General features: G+C 40.5%; 2 protein-coding genes across 4 annotated transcripts in view; both read left to right on the top strand.

Moving 5' to 3' along the window:
* Positions 1–9097, top strand: part of LOC141445651 (sensory neuron membrane protein 2-like) — a 31189-nt gene extending 22092 nt beyond the window's left edge. The window contains exons 5-10 of the mRNA XM_074111503.1: positions 3511–3602; positions 5043–5257; positions 6289–6414; positions 6621–6807; positions 7655–7780; positions 8863–9097. Coding sequence (XP_073967604.1) covers positions 3511–3602; positions 5043–5257; positions 6289–6414; positions 6621–6807; positions 7655–7780; positions 8863–9087 — 971 coding nt within the window. The 3' untranslated portion in view covers positions 9088–9097. The remainder of the gene's footprint in view (positions 1–3510; positions 3603–5042; positions 5258–6288; positions 6415–6620; positions 6808–7654; positions 7781–8862) is intronic.
* A 3163-nt stretch (positions 9098–12260) lies between these two features.
* On the top strand, positions 12261–17706 carry LOC141445649 (uncharacterized). 3 transcript variants are annotated; one of them, XR_012453346.1, is made up of 4 exons: positions 12261–13681; positions 14222–16833; positions 16935–17311; positions 17415–17706. XR_012453346.1 is itself a non-coding variant. In XM_074111502.1 (4 exons), exons 3-4 carry the CDS (start codon positions 16798–16800, stop codon positions 17217–17219), a joined length of 321 nt encoding a protein of 106 aa, XP_073967603.1. In that variant the 5' UTR covers positions 12261–13681; positions 14222–15733; positions 16761–16797; the 3' UTR covers positions 17220–17706. The 3 variants fall into 3 exon arrangements, 2 of the variants coding, with proteins under 2 accessions (XP_073967603.1, XP_073967602.1); XM_074111502.1 differs by having other exon boundaries at positions 14222–15733; positions 16761–16833; positions 16935–17706; XM_074111501.1 differs by having other exon boundaries at positions 13327–13681; positions 16935–17706.
* Positions 17707–18312: the final 606 nt, after the last annotated feature.

The following is an 18312-nucleotide window of genomic DNA, read 5'->3' as shown; positions in this document are numbered from 1 at the left end:
CCGTTTTTTTATATCCTCGGTAATAGAAGCTCAATTCGCGGTAATGGAATCACAGCCTGTCTATTACCACGGTAATAGAAGATTTGGGTATTTTGATTTCAATAATTATTTAATCAAATATTAATAACTAAAACGAAACCAAAAAGTTAAGACACTGAAAGTTCAATAAACGCCCTTAAATAAAAAAATATTCTTGTTTGTTAAGGAGCTTTGATACCCTTAATTTTTGGGACTCATTAGAAAACTTCCTTAAGTACCACGGTAATAGGCGCCGTTACCTTAGTACTTTCAAACGAAACGACCACATGGCCTAGTGGTTAGAGAACCTGACTACGAAGCTTGAGGTCCCGGGTTCGATTCCCGTGTCGGGGCAGATATTTGTATGAAAAATACGAATGTTTGTTCTCGGGTCTTGGGTGTTTAATATGTATTTAAGTATGTATCTATATAATTATATTATCCGTTGCTTAGATGGAACCCATAACACAAGCTTTGCTAAGCTTACTTTGGGACTAGGTCAATTGGTGTGAATTGTCCCGTGATATTTATTTATTTAAACGAAATTTAGAAAGAAAGAAATTAAAGAAAAAAAATATACTTGGGAATATAACAGTTTAGCCGTATTTTTTATCATTATAGAACAAAGGTATTAACAGGTGTATGTGTGTGTGTGTGTGTGTGTGTGTATGTGTGTGTGTGTGTGTGTGTGTGTGTGTGTGTGTGTGTGTGTGTGTGTGTGTGTGTGTGTGTGTGTGTGTGTGTGTGTGTGTGTTTGTGTGTGTGAGTGTGTGTGTACTAACAAGCTAGGAGGGCCTCCGTTTCCATGTAATGTTAAAAGAAACGCCTTCAATATTTATATCTGCTGTGCAATACTGAGTGCCATGAGCTTTGCAAATATTATTGTATATGTCGGCGGCCGATCGTTAAATCACGAATTTCCTAGGCACATCATGAAATGGCGCCATTTCATGATATGCCTAAAAGTTAGCCAGACATATCACAATGTGCCTGAGAAACAATACGGCAGATCGATTGGAGTACCTAACGCATTCGTCGATATTCCTAGCTTTATACCGGGCACATCATGCGTGATATGCCGAAAAAAAGAAAAATGTAGGTACGACGAGCGAGCGCCAGAACCGATATGGCGGCGTTTCATGATATGCCTACGAATTTCATAATCTGCGTTTTGAACGATATGGCGGATGTCCCTTAGCCAATTCGTGAAATGGCGCCATTTCACGATATGTCTAGGGATTTCGTGATCTGGCTGATGTTACGATCGGCCGCCGACATGTACATCTCACCTGCCGGCCTAAGCCTCCTCTCAATGTGACAGGGGTTAAGCCGTAAAGCCCATGCGGGCCAAGAGCAGATTTTTTGAGAACACCCATCCGATTATCGTTCCTGCTCTGAAAAGGACCCCGGACCTAAATAATGAAAAATGTAGCTTCAGTTAAATATCCTGAGATTTTGACATGTTATAGATTTTTCAAAGCCTTTAGTCCATCATCCCAGCCTATATACGTCCCACTGCTGGGCACAGGCCTCCTCTCGGAATGAGAGGGCTTGGGCCGTAGTTCCCACGCGGGCCCAGTGCGGATTGGGAACTTCACACACACCATTGAATTGCTTCGCAGGTTTGTGCAGGTTTCCTCACGATGTTTTCCTTTACCGTAAAGCTCGTGGTACATTTCAAATGTAATTTCGCACATGAATTCCGAAACGAGCGGTGTGTGTGAAGTTCCCAATCCGCACTGGGCGCGCGTGGGAGCTACGGCCCAAGCCTTCTCATTGTGAGAGGAGGCCTGTGCCCAGCAGTGGGACAAATATAGGCTGGGATGATGATGACAAAACCTTTCAGGAAATTTACATATTTATAAAAAATAAATTGGGAAATTTTGCAAACATAAAAAATTGCTAGGTACGTAGAAAAAACGATTTCACGGAAATGATCACGATACTCTTAGGACCAATCAGCACTGCGATATTTCACCGCGCGATATTTATTCTCCCGAATCATATCACCATCATCATCCCAGACTATATACGTCCCACTGCTGGGCACAGGCCTCCTCTCAGAACAAGAGGGCTTGGGCCATAGTTCCCACCATTGAATTGCTTCGCAGGTTTGTGCAGGTTTCCTCACGATGTTTTCCTTCACCACAAAGCTCGTGGTAAAATTCAAATGTAATTCCGCACATGAACTTCGAATAAGTCAGAGGTGCGAGCCGGGGTTTGAACCCACGACCCTCTGCTTGAGAGGCGATAGGTCAAACCACTAGGCCACCACGGCTTTTAAAATATTAATTGAAAATATTAAATACTAAATCCCAAACATTTCAAGTTCCTCTAAATTCCGTGAGAAGAAAGGGTCGGCCTGTCAAATATTTAACCCGTCCACCTGCGCCGTACGATCATTAATTATTCACTAATTTAATCCTTTGATTAATTAATCTAGAAACTAATAAATAGAAGATTGGGTTAGTGGTGCGTAGGCAAAGAGTTTAGTGCAATACTCGTAATTAATTATAATTCACAAGCGCTACATGTAAGGACAAAATGGCAACAGCTGCTAGAAGAGGTATGTGTGTATAGAAAATTAGCGTGTGAGATTTCGTGTGCGTGTGACGTTGTGACGTCTCACGTCTTGGTATACTACTTACTTCGACGTGACTTGACCGACCCCTACTCTTGAACTTGGATGCACTTTATTTTTGTCATTATTTGTTTTTTTTTTTAATCTTTATTTATTATGGAACTTTGATCAAACGATAATGAACATGTCAGTTCCCAAAGGCCTTAACTATAAAAACACCACAACAGCTATAAGATTTAAATGAGTAACAACTCGTGCCAAGAGGGACTGACATGTCCTCCAAACCATACCACCGGATCCCCTGCCACAGGGTGGCAAACCTGCGCACGGATTCTTTTACACAGAACTCGGAACTAATGTCTAATTATTTGTTTGATTGACAAAAAAAAATAAGTCCATTATTTTTTATGAGTAAATAAAAATAATAAATAAAAATTAAAATAAAATTCATATCATGCCATGCCATAAGATTATAAAATGTTATTATTACTATTAAGAGTTATCAATTAAAATGTCAAGTACCTATACAATACAATTACATTAAATTGAGATTTTAAATACTGAATGCAAGATAATAACATAGAATGTATAAATATGCCAATAGATTTACCACATAGAGCCGATCTTTTTGTTTGGGCCTTCTTCTTGGAAATTATATTCTTAAGTAATTTATTAAATTAAGCGTTACTTTGCGGAGGTCCATATCATAAACTAAAAGAATTTATTTGCTCACCCGCGACCAAGGTTGAGGAGGTCGTGAAGTTCGCGGGTGAGCAAAGAAACTCTTTTAGTTCAATGATATTCTTTCATTAGAAAATGTCCAGCCTATTCTAAAACCAGGCACGCCCCTGGCAAAGAAAGCTTAATATAGAGCATGTACAAGTTTTTTAAACAACACCTTTATATTTCAGCTCTTGTTTGTGGAAAACTGAAAGCTGATAAACCTCCGACTATGAGGCCTGCCGAAGACGGGAATGGGTATTACTTCTCTATGTTCTCTCATGTAAGTATCTGCTTCTATGAGCAAAAGTGATCATTATCATCATCATCTCAGTCGTAGGAAGTCCATTGTTGGACATAGGCCTTCCCCATGGGGGGGATACCAATACTGATTGATGATTTTTGTGCGCAAGCGCTGCGCGTCCTTGGCCAGTAGAGTGCGCGCGAGCCGCAACACTATTTTGCCCATGATTGCTGATAGATTTGACTGTCCTTACATGAACCATTGCATGTTGGTTCACGTAAAAAGAAATGGCGTTTAAAGTGCACCGATATCGTATTTTCTTTTTATTAATAGTCTAAATTTAATTAATTAACTAATTTGTGACATTAATATAATTTTGCATTTTACTTATTAGCTTAGAATTGTATGTATTTAAATTTGGACCTATGTTGTTCTTGAAAAAATAAAAAATAAATGAATTAATACTTGCCACGCTTGGCAAGCGGGTTGGCGAGCGCAGTATAGGGTACCAAGAAGACGCTGCTACCCATCTTCTGGTAATATCCATCTGCGGTTTCTATAGCTCCCTCGGGACAAAATGTCAAGTTTAGATTTGAGGTTTATAAAGTCAACTAGAGTTTACCCGCGGCTTCGCACGCGTAAGCTATTCGATCTGGTACAATTGAAATTCCGGGATTTTATAAAATTCCCCTGGGAATTATCAAAATTCATGTCGTGGTCTTCATTAAGGTTGTGTTAGAAACAACTGTCCAGAATTTCATGATTGTCCAGAAGTAGCCTTTGTGTTATTCCAGATGTCCAGCTCCCTACGTACCAAATTTCATCCAAATCCGTCCAGCCGTGTTAACGTGAAGGAGTAACAAACACACACACAAACTTTCGCATTTATAATATTAGTAAGATTATCATGTTCCATCCATCTATCTATCCCAGCCTATATACGTCCCACTGCTGAGTACAGGCCTCCTCTCAGAATGAGATGACTTGGTCTGTAGTTCCCACGCGGGCCCAGTGCGGATTGAAAACTTCACAAACACTATTGAATTGCTTCGCAGGTATGCAGGTTTCCTCACGATGTTTTCCTTCGCCGTAAAGCTCGTGGTAAATTTCGAATGTTATTTCGCACATGAAATTCGAAAAATTCAGAGGTGCGAGCCTACGACCTTCTGCTTGAGAGACCACCAGGTCAAACCACTAGGCCGCCACAGCTTCTATGATATTAAAAGATATTGTAACGGATAACTCACGTCTTAAATCGAGTTTAGCTCGACATGTTTCGGGCTATTTCGGGTTGATTTCGTTGTGCGCGTGTTGCGGCAGCCGCCGAGTCGCGTGCTCCTATGAAGTAGGGCTACGAAATAGCCCGAAACATGTCGAGCTAAACTCGATTTAAGACGTGAGATCCGCTACAATATAATTGAATATAAGCGAGTCTCACGGTAGTTTCAAGTTTTTATCATGTAATTTTTTACGTTCCAGTTGAATCGTACCGAAACCGGCCCTTACAAAATGATCCGCGGCACAAAGAATGTACTGGATTTAGGCCACGTAGTGTCCTACAAAGGACAGAAGGTTATGAAACAATGGCAGGACACTTACTGTGGACAACTGAATGGGACTGACTCTTCTATATTCCCGCCTGTTGGAGACAAGCCTCTGGAGAGGCTGTACACCTTCGAACCCGATATATGCAGGTCAGTTGGTATCCAATCATTTGGTAACAAACGTTTCAACAAATATTCATTTAACAAACAACGTTTCGCAAACATTTGTTTTACAAATTAATCGTTTTATAAAACCACATTACGCAAATTAATCATTAATATCGGAGCGACTCGAATGTGAATTACTACCAAATATATTCAAATTACTATAGGTGTCCCTACAATATTTGAAGAGTTCCCTCGATTTCCTTAAGATCAAGAGCACCAAATCAGGATCTGATGATTGATCTTGATTTGGTGCTTATGGGATCTAATTGAAGGCATTTCTAGACGAACTCAAAAAAAAATTTCAAATCGGTTCATAAATAACGGAATTCTGAGGTAACAAACATAAAAAAAAAATAGAACCGAATTGATAACCTCCTCCTTTTTTTAAGTCGGTTATAAAAGAAACACTCCGTATTTTTAAGATACTCAGCGAAAGAAAAGAATAGACAAACAAGTAAAGTACTCTGTGTAGACAAATATAGTCGTATATAGTCTATTATATATATACTAGCGGTTGCCCGCGACTCCGACCGCGTAGAAGTATGAAAAATAGTTTACTTCGTATTCTCAGACCTACCGAATATACACAAAAAAATCATAAAAATTGGTCAAGCCGTTTCGAAGGCATCTTTGGTCACAAATATTTCTGACCCGAGAATTTTATAGGTTAGATTATTTATATGTGGGATTATTTGTATCGCACGACGAAGGAAACAATGAAAGTAAAACAGTTTATTATAGAATTAAATATGGAATACTTTGAACACAGGAGAATACAGTAAACACACTAGTGCATAGGCTCACCCGATCGTAACTCAAACCTCTTTCACTCACTTACTCGTCTCATTCACTCCGCAGTAGTCTTCACTCACCGGTCATTCAGTCCACTCTTGTCCATCAAATCATTCGTCCATAAATCCTCCCTCATTCCCACAATATCTTCTTTCTTTAATTAATTCTAAGGAATATTTATACCTAAGTACGTATTACATTATTAATGTTTTTCGTTTCAGATCGTTGTACGCGAGTCTAGTCGGTAAAGCCAACATTTTCAACATCTCATCGTACTACTACGAGATATCTGAAGACGCTCTGGCTTCCAAATCTGCTAACAAGGACAATAAATGTTACTGCAAGAAGTACGTTACAAGTTTATAGTTATTCCTATAGTCATCGCCGGTAATGAAGTAAATCCTGACGCATTGCACAAAATAACTATAAAGTCTCTGAACATTGTCAATGCGAACTGTTCCTAAAAAATGCTATAATTAATATTGTATTAACTAGTTTCTATGTACACTCTCCTAAATGTATGCGGTAAAGATAGACTTCCTTTCAAATTAAGGGACTGGAGCGCAAGTCACGACGGCTGCCTCCTAATGGGTGTCATCAACTTGGAGCCCTGCCAGGGTGCTCCAGCCATCGCCTCGCTGCCGCACTTCTATCTCGGCTCCGAAGAACTGCTCGGGTACTTCGCTGGCGGCATCAGCCCTGAAAAAGAAAAACACAATACTTACGTTTACTTGGATCCGGTGAGACATGATTGATTTAGGATTAACTTTCATCGTCATCATATCAGCCGTAGGACGTCCACTGTTGGACAACAGCTTCCCCCATAGAGCTCCATTTGCTTCGGTAGGAAGCGGCTTGCATCCATCGTCATGTATTATTAGTCATCATCCATTGTATTATTATTTATAGAAGCCAACAAACAAAACATCTTCATGTAGGTATCGACCATCTTTATTGTCATAGAGTCATAGATAATATAATACATTACCTACTTCATATGACAGGATAAAGGTCACAGCTCATTAGATCCACCTGGCACCCGATCAGCACCGCCTCGCCGCGAGCGGTTACCATTCTTTATATGGATTTGTATGGGCATGCGCTCATTACATCAACTCCGTAGCGTCACCGGATCGCCTCGCTCGCGAAGTGTCGATGATAGCTCGCTGCTCGTACGCTTGCCTCGCGTGAACCGCATGCGGTCGGCGCAGCGCTCCCCACCCTCATTTCATATTAGACTACTCGGAAATTCGTGGACCACGTGACGTTCACTCGTTGACCACGCGAGGTCCACTCGTTGTCAACGCGGCGTCCACCTGTGGACTACCCGTCGACAACGAGTGGACGCCGAAAGTCGAGCCGGTGCTGGTCGGGGCCGGGTGGCTCTAATGAGCTGTGACCTTTAAACTAAGTCTAGTTGGGTTCTACCAACATACAACAATCTGTTTGAGAGCTACGAGGCCCCAGACAGAGAGACATTGGCGTGAGACTAATAGCATCTATTTAGCGTCGGGGGTTAATGAAAGAGTGCTATTGCTTTTGCTCTGGCTTCATGTTCACTTCTAACTAATCTTAAAACGTGTCCAGATAACCGGTGTTCCGTTGAAAGGAGTCCGACGTCTGCAATTCAACATCGAGCTGCGACAAATTCCGGCAGCTCCGCAGTTGGCTCGCGTGCCTACTGGCTTGTTCCCGTTGCTGTGGATTGATGAGGTACGCCAAGAATATCTACAATTCTAGACTACCTGTAGATGATCATCAAAGTGAACGCGTTTAAAGAAAGTCCAACCCCAATTCTACGTTCCCCAATTCCACGGTAAAAACCGGCCAAAAGCGTGTCGGACACGCCCGAAATAGGGTTCCGTAGCCATTACGAAAAAATTAAGTAATATTTTTCTAAGGACTTCGTATTTTGTACGGAATATTCCAAGTTTAGGTATATTTGGTTTTAAAAAGACCTATCCAACGATACTCCAAACTATAGGGTTGGATGAGAAAAAAAAATCACCCCCACTTTACGTCTATGGGAGGTACCCTAAAAAATTTTATTTTTTATTTTTTGTTGTACCATTTTGTCGGCATATTTTATATATATATCCGTGCAAAATTACAGCTTTCTAGCTTTGATAGTTCCTGAGCAAAGCCGCAGACGGACAGACAGACAGACAGACATGGCGAAACTATAAGGATTCCGTTTTTGCCATTTTGGCTCCGGAACCTTAAAAAGGGAATGTTTTTGGAAAAGAATCTCACTTTTCCCCTTTTTAAGGATTCGTACCAGTCAGTTGGTCAAAAAATAGCCATTGCTCAAGAAGAAAAAATAAAGATTCCAAGTTTTGTCACAATGGATTTTGCAACCTTCTTGTCGTAAGTGATACCTAAAGCGCGTTTCAGACGGTTGTAAATCACCGTCCCAACAGGGATGACCTTTCTTGCCATCCATGTAGACTACAATAAACCAAGTTATAACAATGCATGACCATCAACGTCCTCGGCAGACAAGCGCGTGTTTCCAACCGCAACTCGCTATTGATTCACTAGCATATTGGCGCGTGGTTGTAAACCGTATAGCCGAAACACAATCAGTGATTGTAAAACCAGTCCAATGTCCAGTCAGTCAGTCAGTCAATGTTACCACTGTTACGACGCTAGTTTACACCCGTCTGTAACTCGCTAAGCAAGCACCGCGCTATTAAAGCCAAAATCTTCTGTTTCTGTTGCAAGATCAAAATTCAAAAATGCAAACAGTCTCATCAGCTTCAGATTTAACATTATTATTTTCTTTATTTTTTAAGGGTGCAGAAATACCTCCAGAAATCCAGGAGGAGCTGATCCAGTCCCATAAACTCCTCGGCTACGTGGAACTATCCCGCTGGGTCCTGCTAGCTCTAGCTATTATCGCGACGCTGATTGGCGCTTACTTCGTCGCGCGCTCGGGTGCCCTACCAATGTGTGCGCGGCACACGAACTCAGTCAGTTTCGTTCTGACGCCCAACAATAATGTCAATAAAGTGCACTGAGATACGGGAACAGTGGATTTTATTTAATGCTGAAGCGTTTTTGTTTATTATTATCATTTTGACTCACGAGGAAGAGCGGAACAATTTTTAACCCCCAACGCAAAAAGAGAGGGGTGTTATAAGTTTGGCCGCTATGTGTTTCTGTGTGTCTGTCTGTGGCACTGTAGCTCTTAAACGGGTGGACCGATTTGAATGCGGTTTTTTTTATTTGAAAGCAGGTTTTCTAGCAATGGTTTTTAAACATAGAAAGAAAGAAAGAAAGAAAGAAAATACATTTATTTAACGCCATAAAACAAACATAGGAACAAACATAGAACAGATAAAGGCATACATGACGCTAAACAGGTCCCCACTCAGCATAATGCCACGGCAAGCCGTGGCGCTGATTTTCAGTGAGGAGCTTATCTAAAAACTAACATGTTTTATCAAAATCGGTTTAGCCGTTTCAAGATTATCAGCTCTTTTGTTCGCTGCGGTAAGAATCTTAGACGCATAATGGGTATTTACTTTACTTCCAAACATATTTGGGACCTAAAATTTAAAACACCCATGTATAATAGCTATGCAAGATTATGGAATTCTCGGCCTGATGCTGCAGCCAGGATATCCAGAACACTAGTAGGTAAACTCTTGATAAAACCATAGCAGATATATCGTGTTTGGATTCGTTTCGATCGGTATTTGATTCTACATACAATGCAATCGTGGCAACAGGATGAGCTGATGCTGCAGCCAGGATATCCAGCACACTAGTACACTCTATAAAAAATAATAGCACATATGTCGTGTTTGGATTCATTTGGATCAGTAATTGATTCTACACACAATGCAGTGGTGGCAACACGAGCTGATGCTGCAGCCAGGATATCCAGCCCACCAGTATACTCTTGAAGAAATAATAGCAGATATGTCGTGTTTGGATTCATTTGGATCAGTAATTGATTCTACAAACACTGCAGTGGTGGCAACACGAGCTGATGCTGCAGCCAGGATATCGAGCCCACCAGTATACTCTTGAAGAAATAATAGCAGATATGTCGTGTTTGGATTCATTTGGATCAGTAATTGATTCTACACACACTGCAGTGGTGGCAACACGAGCTGATGCTGCAGCCAGGATATCCAGCCCACCAGTATACTCTTGAAGAAATAATAGCAGATATGTCGTGTTTGGATTCATTTGGATCAGTAATTGATTCTACACACAATGCAGTGGGTGGCAACACGAGCTGATGCTGCAGCCAGGATATCCAGCCCACCAGTATACTCTTGAAGAAATAATAGCAGATATGTCGTGTTTGGATTCATTTGGATCAGTAATTGATTCTACACACACTGCAGTGGTGGCAACACGAGCTGATGCTGCAGCCAGGATATCCAGCCCACCAGTATACTCTTGAAGAAATAATAGCAGATATGTCGTGTTTGGATTCATTTGGATCAGTAATTGATTCTACACACACTGCAGTGGTGGCAACACGAGCTGATGCTGCAGCCAGGATATCCAGCCCACCAGTATACTCTTGAAGAAATAATAGCAGATATGTCGTGTTTGGATTCATTTGGATCAGTAATTGATTCTACACACAATGCAGTGGTGGCAACACGAGCTGATGCTGCAGCCAGGATATCCAGCCCACCAGTATACTCTTGAAGAAATAATAGCAGATATGTCGTGTTTGGATTCATTTGGATCAGTAATTGATTCTACACACAATGCAGTGGTGGCAACACGAGCTGATGCTGCAGCCAGGATATCCAGCCCACCAGTATACTCTTGAAGAAATAATAGCAGATATGTCGTGTTTGGATTCATTTGGATCAGTAATTGATTCTACACACAATGCAGTGGTGGCAACACGAGCTGATGCTGCAGCCAGGATATCCAGCCCACCAGTATACTCTTGAAGAAATAATAGCAGATATGTCGTGTTTGATTCCTTTTGATCAGTATTTAATTCTACATAGAGTCATTCACGATGACGCGTGCTGTGGTTCGTATTACAATGTCATTAATGTCTAATTTTGACTAAATCACGCGTCTTCGTAGATGGCATAATAATTATACTAATACTATATTAAACGTACCTGTGACGATATTAAGAATACGCGTTACTTACTTAAATGTTGGCAGGCTATGGATTATGTTCGAAAAGTTTTTATTCTGTGTAAAAACCATAATTTAAAATATGTAACTGGCTGCACCTTAGCCTGTCCAAACATATTGTTACGGCGGTGGGTTAGGTGGAAACTTTGATTGTGCTTTTCGACCCATTGGAGGCGTTTTCAGTAGGCTGGAATACGGTTTCAGGCCGTTTCAGAGGATGCTCTATCACATATTAGTTTATCAAAATTTCACCCAAGTTGCCGTTGTTTTCAGGCGCCTGAAACATGTTTTCAGTCCGTTTCAGGCCACCCTCTATCCGATGACGCCATAACCTGAAAACCCGTTTTCAGGCGTTTTCAGGACCCCTTATGGGCCTCTGAAGTACATTTCAGTATATGGCGAAATTTTCCATAGGAGTGAAAGAGATAGCACGATTAGAAAGAGACAGCTATACTGAGAACATTCGAGAAGGTGTGTGACAAGGATAGCCTATATGTCTGAGAGAAACAGACTGATGATCCTGTTTCCGGAATATTCTAGTAACTGTGTGAGAGAGATAGCACATGAAAGAGACAGACATTCTACTCGTTTCCGGAACATTCGAGATGTAGGTATGACGTCCTAGCTGGACTGTTCTCGAACTTTGTGGACCGATTCACCGGGGGTATATAAGCCGGGTGAGGTTGCGGCGGAGGACAGTTTCGAATGCGATACCGAGCGATAAACATCGAAGAGAATCAAAGCGACTTGTAAGCGAGTTTTAGAGTGCGAAATTACTGTGAACTGTTTTTAAGTGTTTTGTAAAGTTAAGTAACAGTGTGAAAATAAATCCTACTCTTATTCATCGGTGTTAAAAGTGCTTTTCAATCACGAACCCACCCCACGAACGTAACAATATGAATCTTTGTTACGAATTAAGAAAAAAAAGTAAGTGGTTGCAGAGGGGCTACTACGAAACTCGCAAATCGAAGTTCGTATCGCACCGTCCCTTTCACTCGCATATTAAATGACATAAGCGTCAGCGGGACGGCAACACGAAGTTCGAGTTTTGCACTATGTGGTAAAGTACTATTCAATGGAAAAAATCAATTGTGTAAACAAAGCAATTTTTCACGATTACTCCGTAGTTACTTACATTTGAACGCCAATCCCGATCATATTCACATCTCAATGAGCTCACCACTGTTTTTAACAATCATTTTATCATTAAATAATCGTGTAAATATGTTTATTTTATAGAATTAATTGGAAGACGAAAATCCGTTATATTTGTCAAATTGACATGATAATTTTTTCCTCACCGAAGTTGGTCTATAGTCGGTCTAGTCTCTGGAAATTTAGTGCTGTACCAACAAAATTAATTATTTGACTGAACCAACCTTACCTACCGATAATTATGGCTGGCTCTGCAAATTAATTTATTCGTAGATATAATTATTTGTGTTAAGTTACACTATTTAATGAAGGTTTATAAATGTTTCTAATCCTATCCTACTATCCTACTTCCTACTATCCTACTTCCTACTATCCTACTTCCTACTATATCCTACTAATCCTACTAATATTATAAATGTGAAAGTTTGTGAGTGAGTGAGTGAGTATGTTTGTTACTTCTTCACGCTGAAACGGCTGGACGGATTTGGATGAAATTTGGCGAAAAGTTAGATAACCTGGATTACAACATAGGATACTTTTTATCCCGATATTCCCATGGGATAGGGATAAAATCTTGAAATAACAACCGCTCAGCTTAGAGTCATGAAAATTGGTATGTAGATGGTTTGACATCTGGAATAAAACATAGCCTACTTTTTATTTCGATATTCCCACGAGATAGGAATAAAATTTCGAACTAATAACCGCTGGGCTTAGAGTCATGAAATTTGACCATGATTGTTTTTAATGTAATGTCAATGAAAACAACGATTTAATTTTCGGGAATTCCCACGTCAATTTTTAAAAATCCCGGTATTTCAGCTGCTGGACCTAATGATTTACGTGTGCGAAGCCGCGGGTAAACACTAGTTGGACGATAAAATAGTATTATAGTAGAAATTATGTAGATTTCTATTTACTAGTATCATATTTACTGTGGAGTCCATTGTTGGACCAAAAAATAACAGACAGCCGGCCGATGCTTATACAGCAGACCCTTAGGTGGATAGCAGGTGCCTCCATAGCAACCGCGTTATCGGGCGGGCTATCCCATAAGCGGCGCTGGTAACCAGTAAACGGGAGCACAACTTAAACGCATAACCTAATAATATTATTCCAGAATCGGTTTAACTGTTTGCATATTCCGCCAGCAGGCAAGCGATAAGAATGGACGATAGGAAGCTGAGCTAGCTTATCATAACGCCCACACCACCAGCCTCGGGAGCTCGCAAAACGAATATTCATTGCTCATTTCAAACCGAGTCTCCATTCAGATTACAAGTTTAATTGTTTTAGTATAAAGTTAAAGTGTGAAAGTGATTTCAGTATCAGGTAAGTCCATCTGCAAAGCATGAAGAGATTTCATATGTTTTACCACACCATCCACCACATTTGAGGAGAACCAACATTTCATTTTAATTATAGTATGCACTTGATTTGCATCAGAACGTATGATCGCGCGAGTACTGCTTTTTTAAGATTAGCGGTTAAAGGTTCTCAACGCTTGTTTATATCGATGTAAGTCGGCTGCAATCAACGTATGGATACTGATAAGAGCCGCCCTCAAAAAAAGATTTCTTTCATTGAGGGAACATTAATGCAATCAATCTGCTTAGCCCAGCACTCCCGGGTAGGCTACCTCTCGGGTAAATAACGGGCAGACAATCAGCTACCTCTCAAACGGGTAGCAGATACTTAGGTAAATGATTGGCGGGCGCCCGCCCATATACCAACCTACTAGATAGTTAGCAACTTCCAGATGTGTCACCTCGGGTAGCTAAAAAAAATCAGTTTATTTTTCTATTCAAGAGGGTTATTTCTTAATATAAGGTTCCACGACCGGTGCTTACACTTCCAAATAATATTTTTCAGGTTAGAACCGTGCGCGCTTCTGTCACCTTCAGCCCGGGATCGGAGGGTGAAAGTACTGCTGAAAAAGAAAGGAGTATTATAGCAACGCTCACACGTCTTCTTCTGCTCCACCACCGTCAACCACCGGCTCAACTAGACCCCACCCAGCCATACTCTCAACACCGGTAGAGAGCTCACAACAACATCACTTTTCACTAAACCACTATAACATGAACCACAACTTACATACTCAAGATACTTCATAGAGAGCTCTACTTACACTGGAACGGATGTGATCTGGAATCCCTAATAATACCCTACTAACCTCTCATCATCATCATCATTGGAGGGCTATTTAAATCAGCCTGTTTAAACCGACCTGCTATTAGCGGTGGCTGTTAAAGATAGACCGATATAGACAGTAGATAGTGGCCATAAGCTGATAGAGGCAGCAGCTATCGTCTATAGCCTATTCAAATCAGCCTGTTATGAGCAGCCTATAGCCTATTCAAACCGATCTATGGTGAGATAACCTGTTAGAGACAGCAGCTATCGTCTATAGCCTATTTAAACCGGCCCTATTATGGCTAGCAGTTGAGGCTCTTATGAGCAGCGGATGTATAAAAACCTCTACCCTCTCGGTGATCTAATCAGAAGCTTAATTTTGTGGTATATTTCTCCTGGGCGGTGTAAATGGAAGGTATATTAGTAAATATCATTTACTATTCGCCACATTAGCTCCCAAGACTTTGTATGATCTTGACATCTTCTCAAGCATCAATATTATTTTAAAATGTTTGTCTGCGAATATTGTAAGACGGTTTTTACAAGGAGGGGCGACCTCGAGCGGCATCTCGGCTATTGCAAGAAGCGGGTTGGTACAGCAGCACAGCTTTCAAAGTGTCCGAGCTGTGAGAAAATGTTATCACGACCGGATTCCCTCACACGCCATTTGTTAAAGTGTAAGAAGCGCACCGCAAGCAAACGTAGCAGTGGGGGTGGTAACAGCGATGAGCCGCCCCGTAAGAATAATAGCGATGAGCCGCTCCGTAAGAAGCTGAGATGTGAAGTTTGTTGTATGGATGTACAAAACCTACATACCCACCACCGAAGTGCCGCTCATAAAAATAAGGTATGCACATATGAAGATGAGTGTGTGCAGATGATAAAAAGCACCTTCAAATCACGTATCGCTAGCTACCGGGTGTTTAGCCGCGCACCTATTCTCACCCCCGCAGAGTTCTTGACCGAGGTCAGGAGCCGTGTTATTGAGCTAATAGCTAGTCGGCAATCAGTGCATGGAGCTCTGAAGGTTAACCTTGAGCTTTATGCTACGTACGTGAAGTGGGCTAAGAAGATGGTTGAGGGTCAGCAGGAGGACGATGTGATATATAAATTATGGCTTTAATCATCTGTTGCGCTCTACTCATTCAACCAGAAGCAAAGCAGTGCACAAGAAGTATAAACGAACGTATTAAAACAATCGTGAGACCTATATAAACTGCTACTAACACCTCCTTTCATCTCAAGTCAGTAAGTATAACACTATTTATTTCTCTAGTATTTTCATTGTTTTAGTATTAGTATTACTTCAGGTGTAAGGATAATGATGGCGTGAGGACTTGATAATGTATGATAGTGCGAGGACTTGGTTATGCTATTATACTTTAAATACTATTTATAAGAGCGAGTATAAGAATTAGGAATTCTTGAACATTCTTAATACCAAGTTGAAGATTCTACTACTATCCTGCGATAGCAATGTTCCCCCACCATAATAAAGCAAATGACGATGTTTCCATTTATTATCACATGATGGCGCTGTTACTGCTAGAATTTTCAAGAAAAACGGTGATATTTATTCATATAATTCTTTTTAAATTTGTTCTATTCACAATGCGAATGGTGATAATATTAAAATCGTAACATGAGTGATGATAACATTAAAAATTCTTGAACACTCGTTGAAGATTCTACTACTATCCTGCAATAGCAATGTTCCCCCACCACTCATAATAAAGCAAATGGCGATGTTTCCATTTATTATCGCATGATGATGCTGTTACTGCTAGCATTTTCAAGAAAAACGATGATATTATTCATATAATTCTTTATAAATTTGTTCTATTCACAATGCGAATGGTGATAATATTAAAACCATAACACGAGTGATGATAACGTTAAAAATTCTTGAACATTCTTAATAATAAGTTGGAGAATCTACTACTATCCCGCAATAGCGATGTTCCTCACCACTCATAATAAAGCAAATGGTGGTGTTCTCATTTATTATTATTATTATTATTAATATACGCTTGGGAATGCTTCCGTCTGAATGATGTCTTATAATATTGGATTATCTCCAACCAAAAACCGAAGCACAGATCTTATGCATTTGTTTGGTTAACACATGTCTTCCTCGCTGTCTAGGTGATCTTATGTCTTATAATATCAGGTTATATCCAACCGAATACTGAAGCATAGTTCTTATGCATTTGTTTTGATTTCCGATGCTGTGCTACTAAGAGTCTTTCAACTAAAATAGCTTTCGGATCGGCAGGTGTAGCGCAAAATACTCGCAGCTTTTTTTTCGAAATATGGATAAAGGAAGTTTGGTTCTTGCCATATTTAAAGTGAGTATATTTCATCTGATCTATTATCTTTTCCTTCTTTGAATTTATTTTTATACTTGTTTTCCTCCGATCTTTGAATTTTGAATTTGGTTTTGTTCCAGGAGTGGCTCCGACAGCAGTATCAAGCTGCTGGAAGACTCGTGCGCCGTGAGCGGGCAATAGCGCGCAAGGAAAGGTTAGAAAACGATCCTTGGGAGGATGAGAGTCTCCAGATTGATCGGATGTTTTCGGAGCCATATCTGCTATTTTATGATGGGTATTTAGCGCACGGAGTTTACCTGGCATCGGTTGTCTGGGTACCCGGAGGTTGTCGAGTGCGACCTGCGGGCGAGAGCGATGAGGAGAGCGATGAGGAGAGCGACGATGGTTTTGAACTCTACTCATAGCATATCATAGGATCGGTAGGTGTAGCGCAAAATACTCGCAGCTTTTTTTTCGAAATATGGATAAAGGAAGTTTGGTTCTTGCCATATTTAAAGTGAGTATATATCACCTGATCTATTATCTTTTCCTTCTTTGAATTTATTTTTTACGCTTGTTTTCCCCTGATCTTTAAATTTTTGAATTTGGTTTTGTTCCAGGAGCGGCTCCTAGCCCACGCCCCAGCCCCAGCCCGCGCCCCAGCCCGTGCCCCAGCCTACGCATTGTTTAATGTTTAAATAATCTAAATTTTGTTGACCGAGGAAATGACAGTACAAATTGCTTTTCGTGTATAACTTTATTGTATTCATTCTTCAACTTCTAATTTTTGTTGAACTTCCTTTTTAGTTGTTTAAATCTTAATACAGCTTGTTGTTTAGTGTCTCCACATAACTTTACAGTGTCTTCGATATTTTGTTTTAAAGGTACAATATATTTTTCAGTGCCATCAGTTGCTGTTGTTTTCTTGTACATTTCTTCCCATTTTTCTTCTTTCTTAGACCAAGTTTTCTTGGTTGTAATGGAATCAGTTTCTGTTTCCCAGAATTTCTTTAAAAGATTCTTATCCTCTTGCACATCCCTGGTAATATGAAAACTTGTGATATATTGCTGTGAATTAATAGAATTCGTGTTAGTATTTCCTGACAAAATCCAACCCAAGTGTGTATGCTGAGCGACTACGTCACCCGGCCCTCTCATGAAACCTGAGTCTATGATTTTGCAGAAAACATCAGCTCCGAGAAGGATATCAATCAATCCCGGTTTGTTAAAAGTGGGGTCCGCTAACTTCATATTATCAAGTTGAGGCCAAAGACAGCCTTTTATTTCCCTAGAAGGTAATCTACGTGTTAATGACTTTAATACATAAGCATTTACCTTTACAGAGAAATCAGTCTCATACCTTGACATGATTTGTAAACCCACCATTTGTTTAATGCACACGTTGTTACCATCACCTAATCCGGAAACCGTCCCGCTGATAGCCGTTATGTCCAAGTTCAACAACTCGGCCAACTGCGCCGTGACAAATGAGGCTTCGGATCCTTGGTCAAGTAAGGC

This window comes from Choristoneura fumiferana, chromosome 2, assembly GCF_025370935.1.
Source record: "Choristoneura fumiferana chromosome 2, NRCan_CFum_1, whole genome shotgun sequence".
NCBI classification, from domain to species: Eukaryota; Metazoa; Arthropoda; class Insecta; order Lepidoptera; family Tortricidae; genus Choristoneura; species Choristoneura fumiferana.
Note: the sequence above shows the minus strand (reverse complement) of the source record. Positions and strands in the feature narration are given on the sequence as shown.

Excerpts from the sequence above, each read along its gene's own strand:
- LOC141445649 (XM_074111502.1), top strand. The coding sequence starts at position 16,798 with ATGGATAAAGGAAGTTTGGTTCTTGCCATATTTAAA. Across the intron at positions 16,834-16,934 it reads TGGTTCTTGCCATATTTAAA|GAGTGGCTCCGACAGCAGTA; the intron begins GTGAGTATATTT and ends GTTTTGTTCCAG.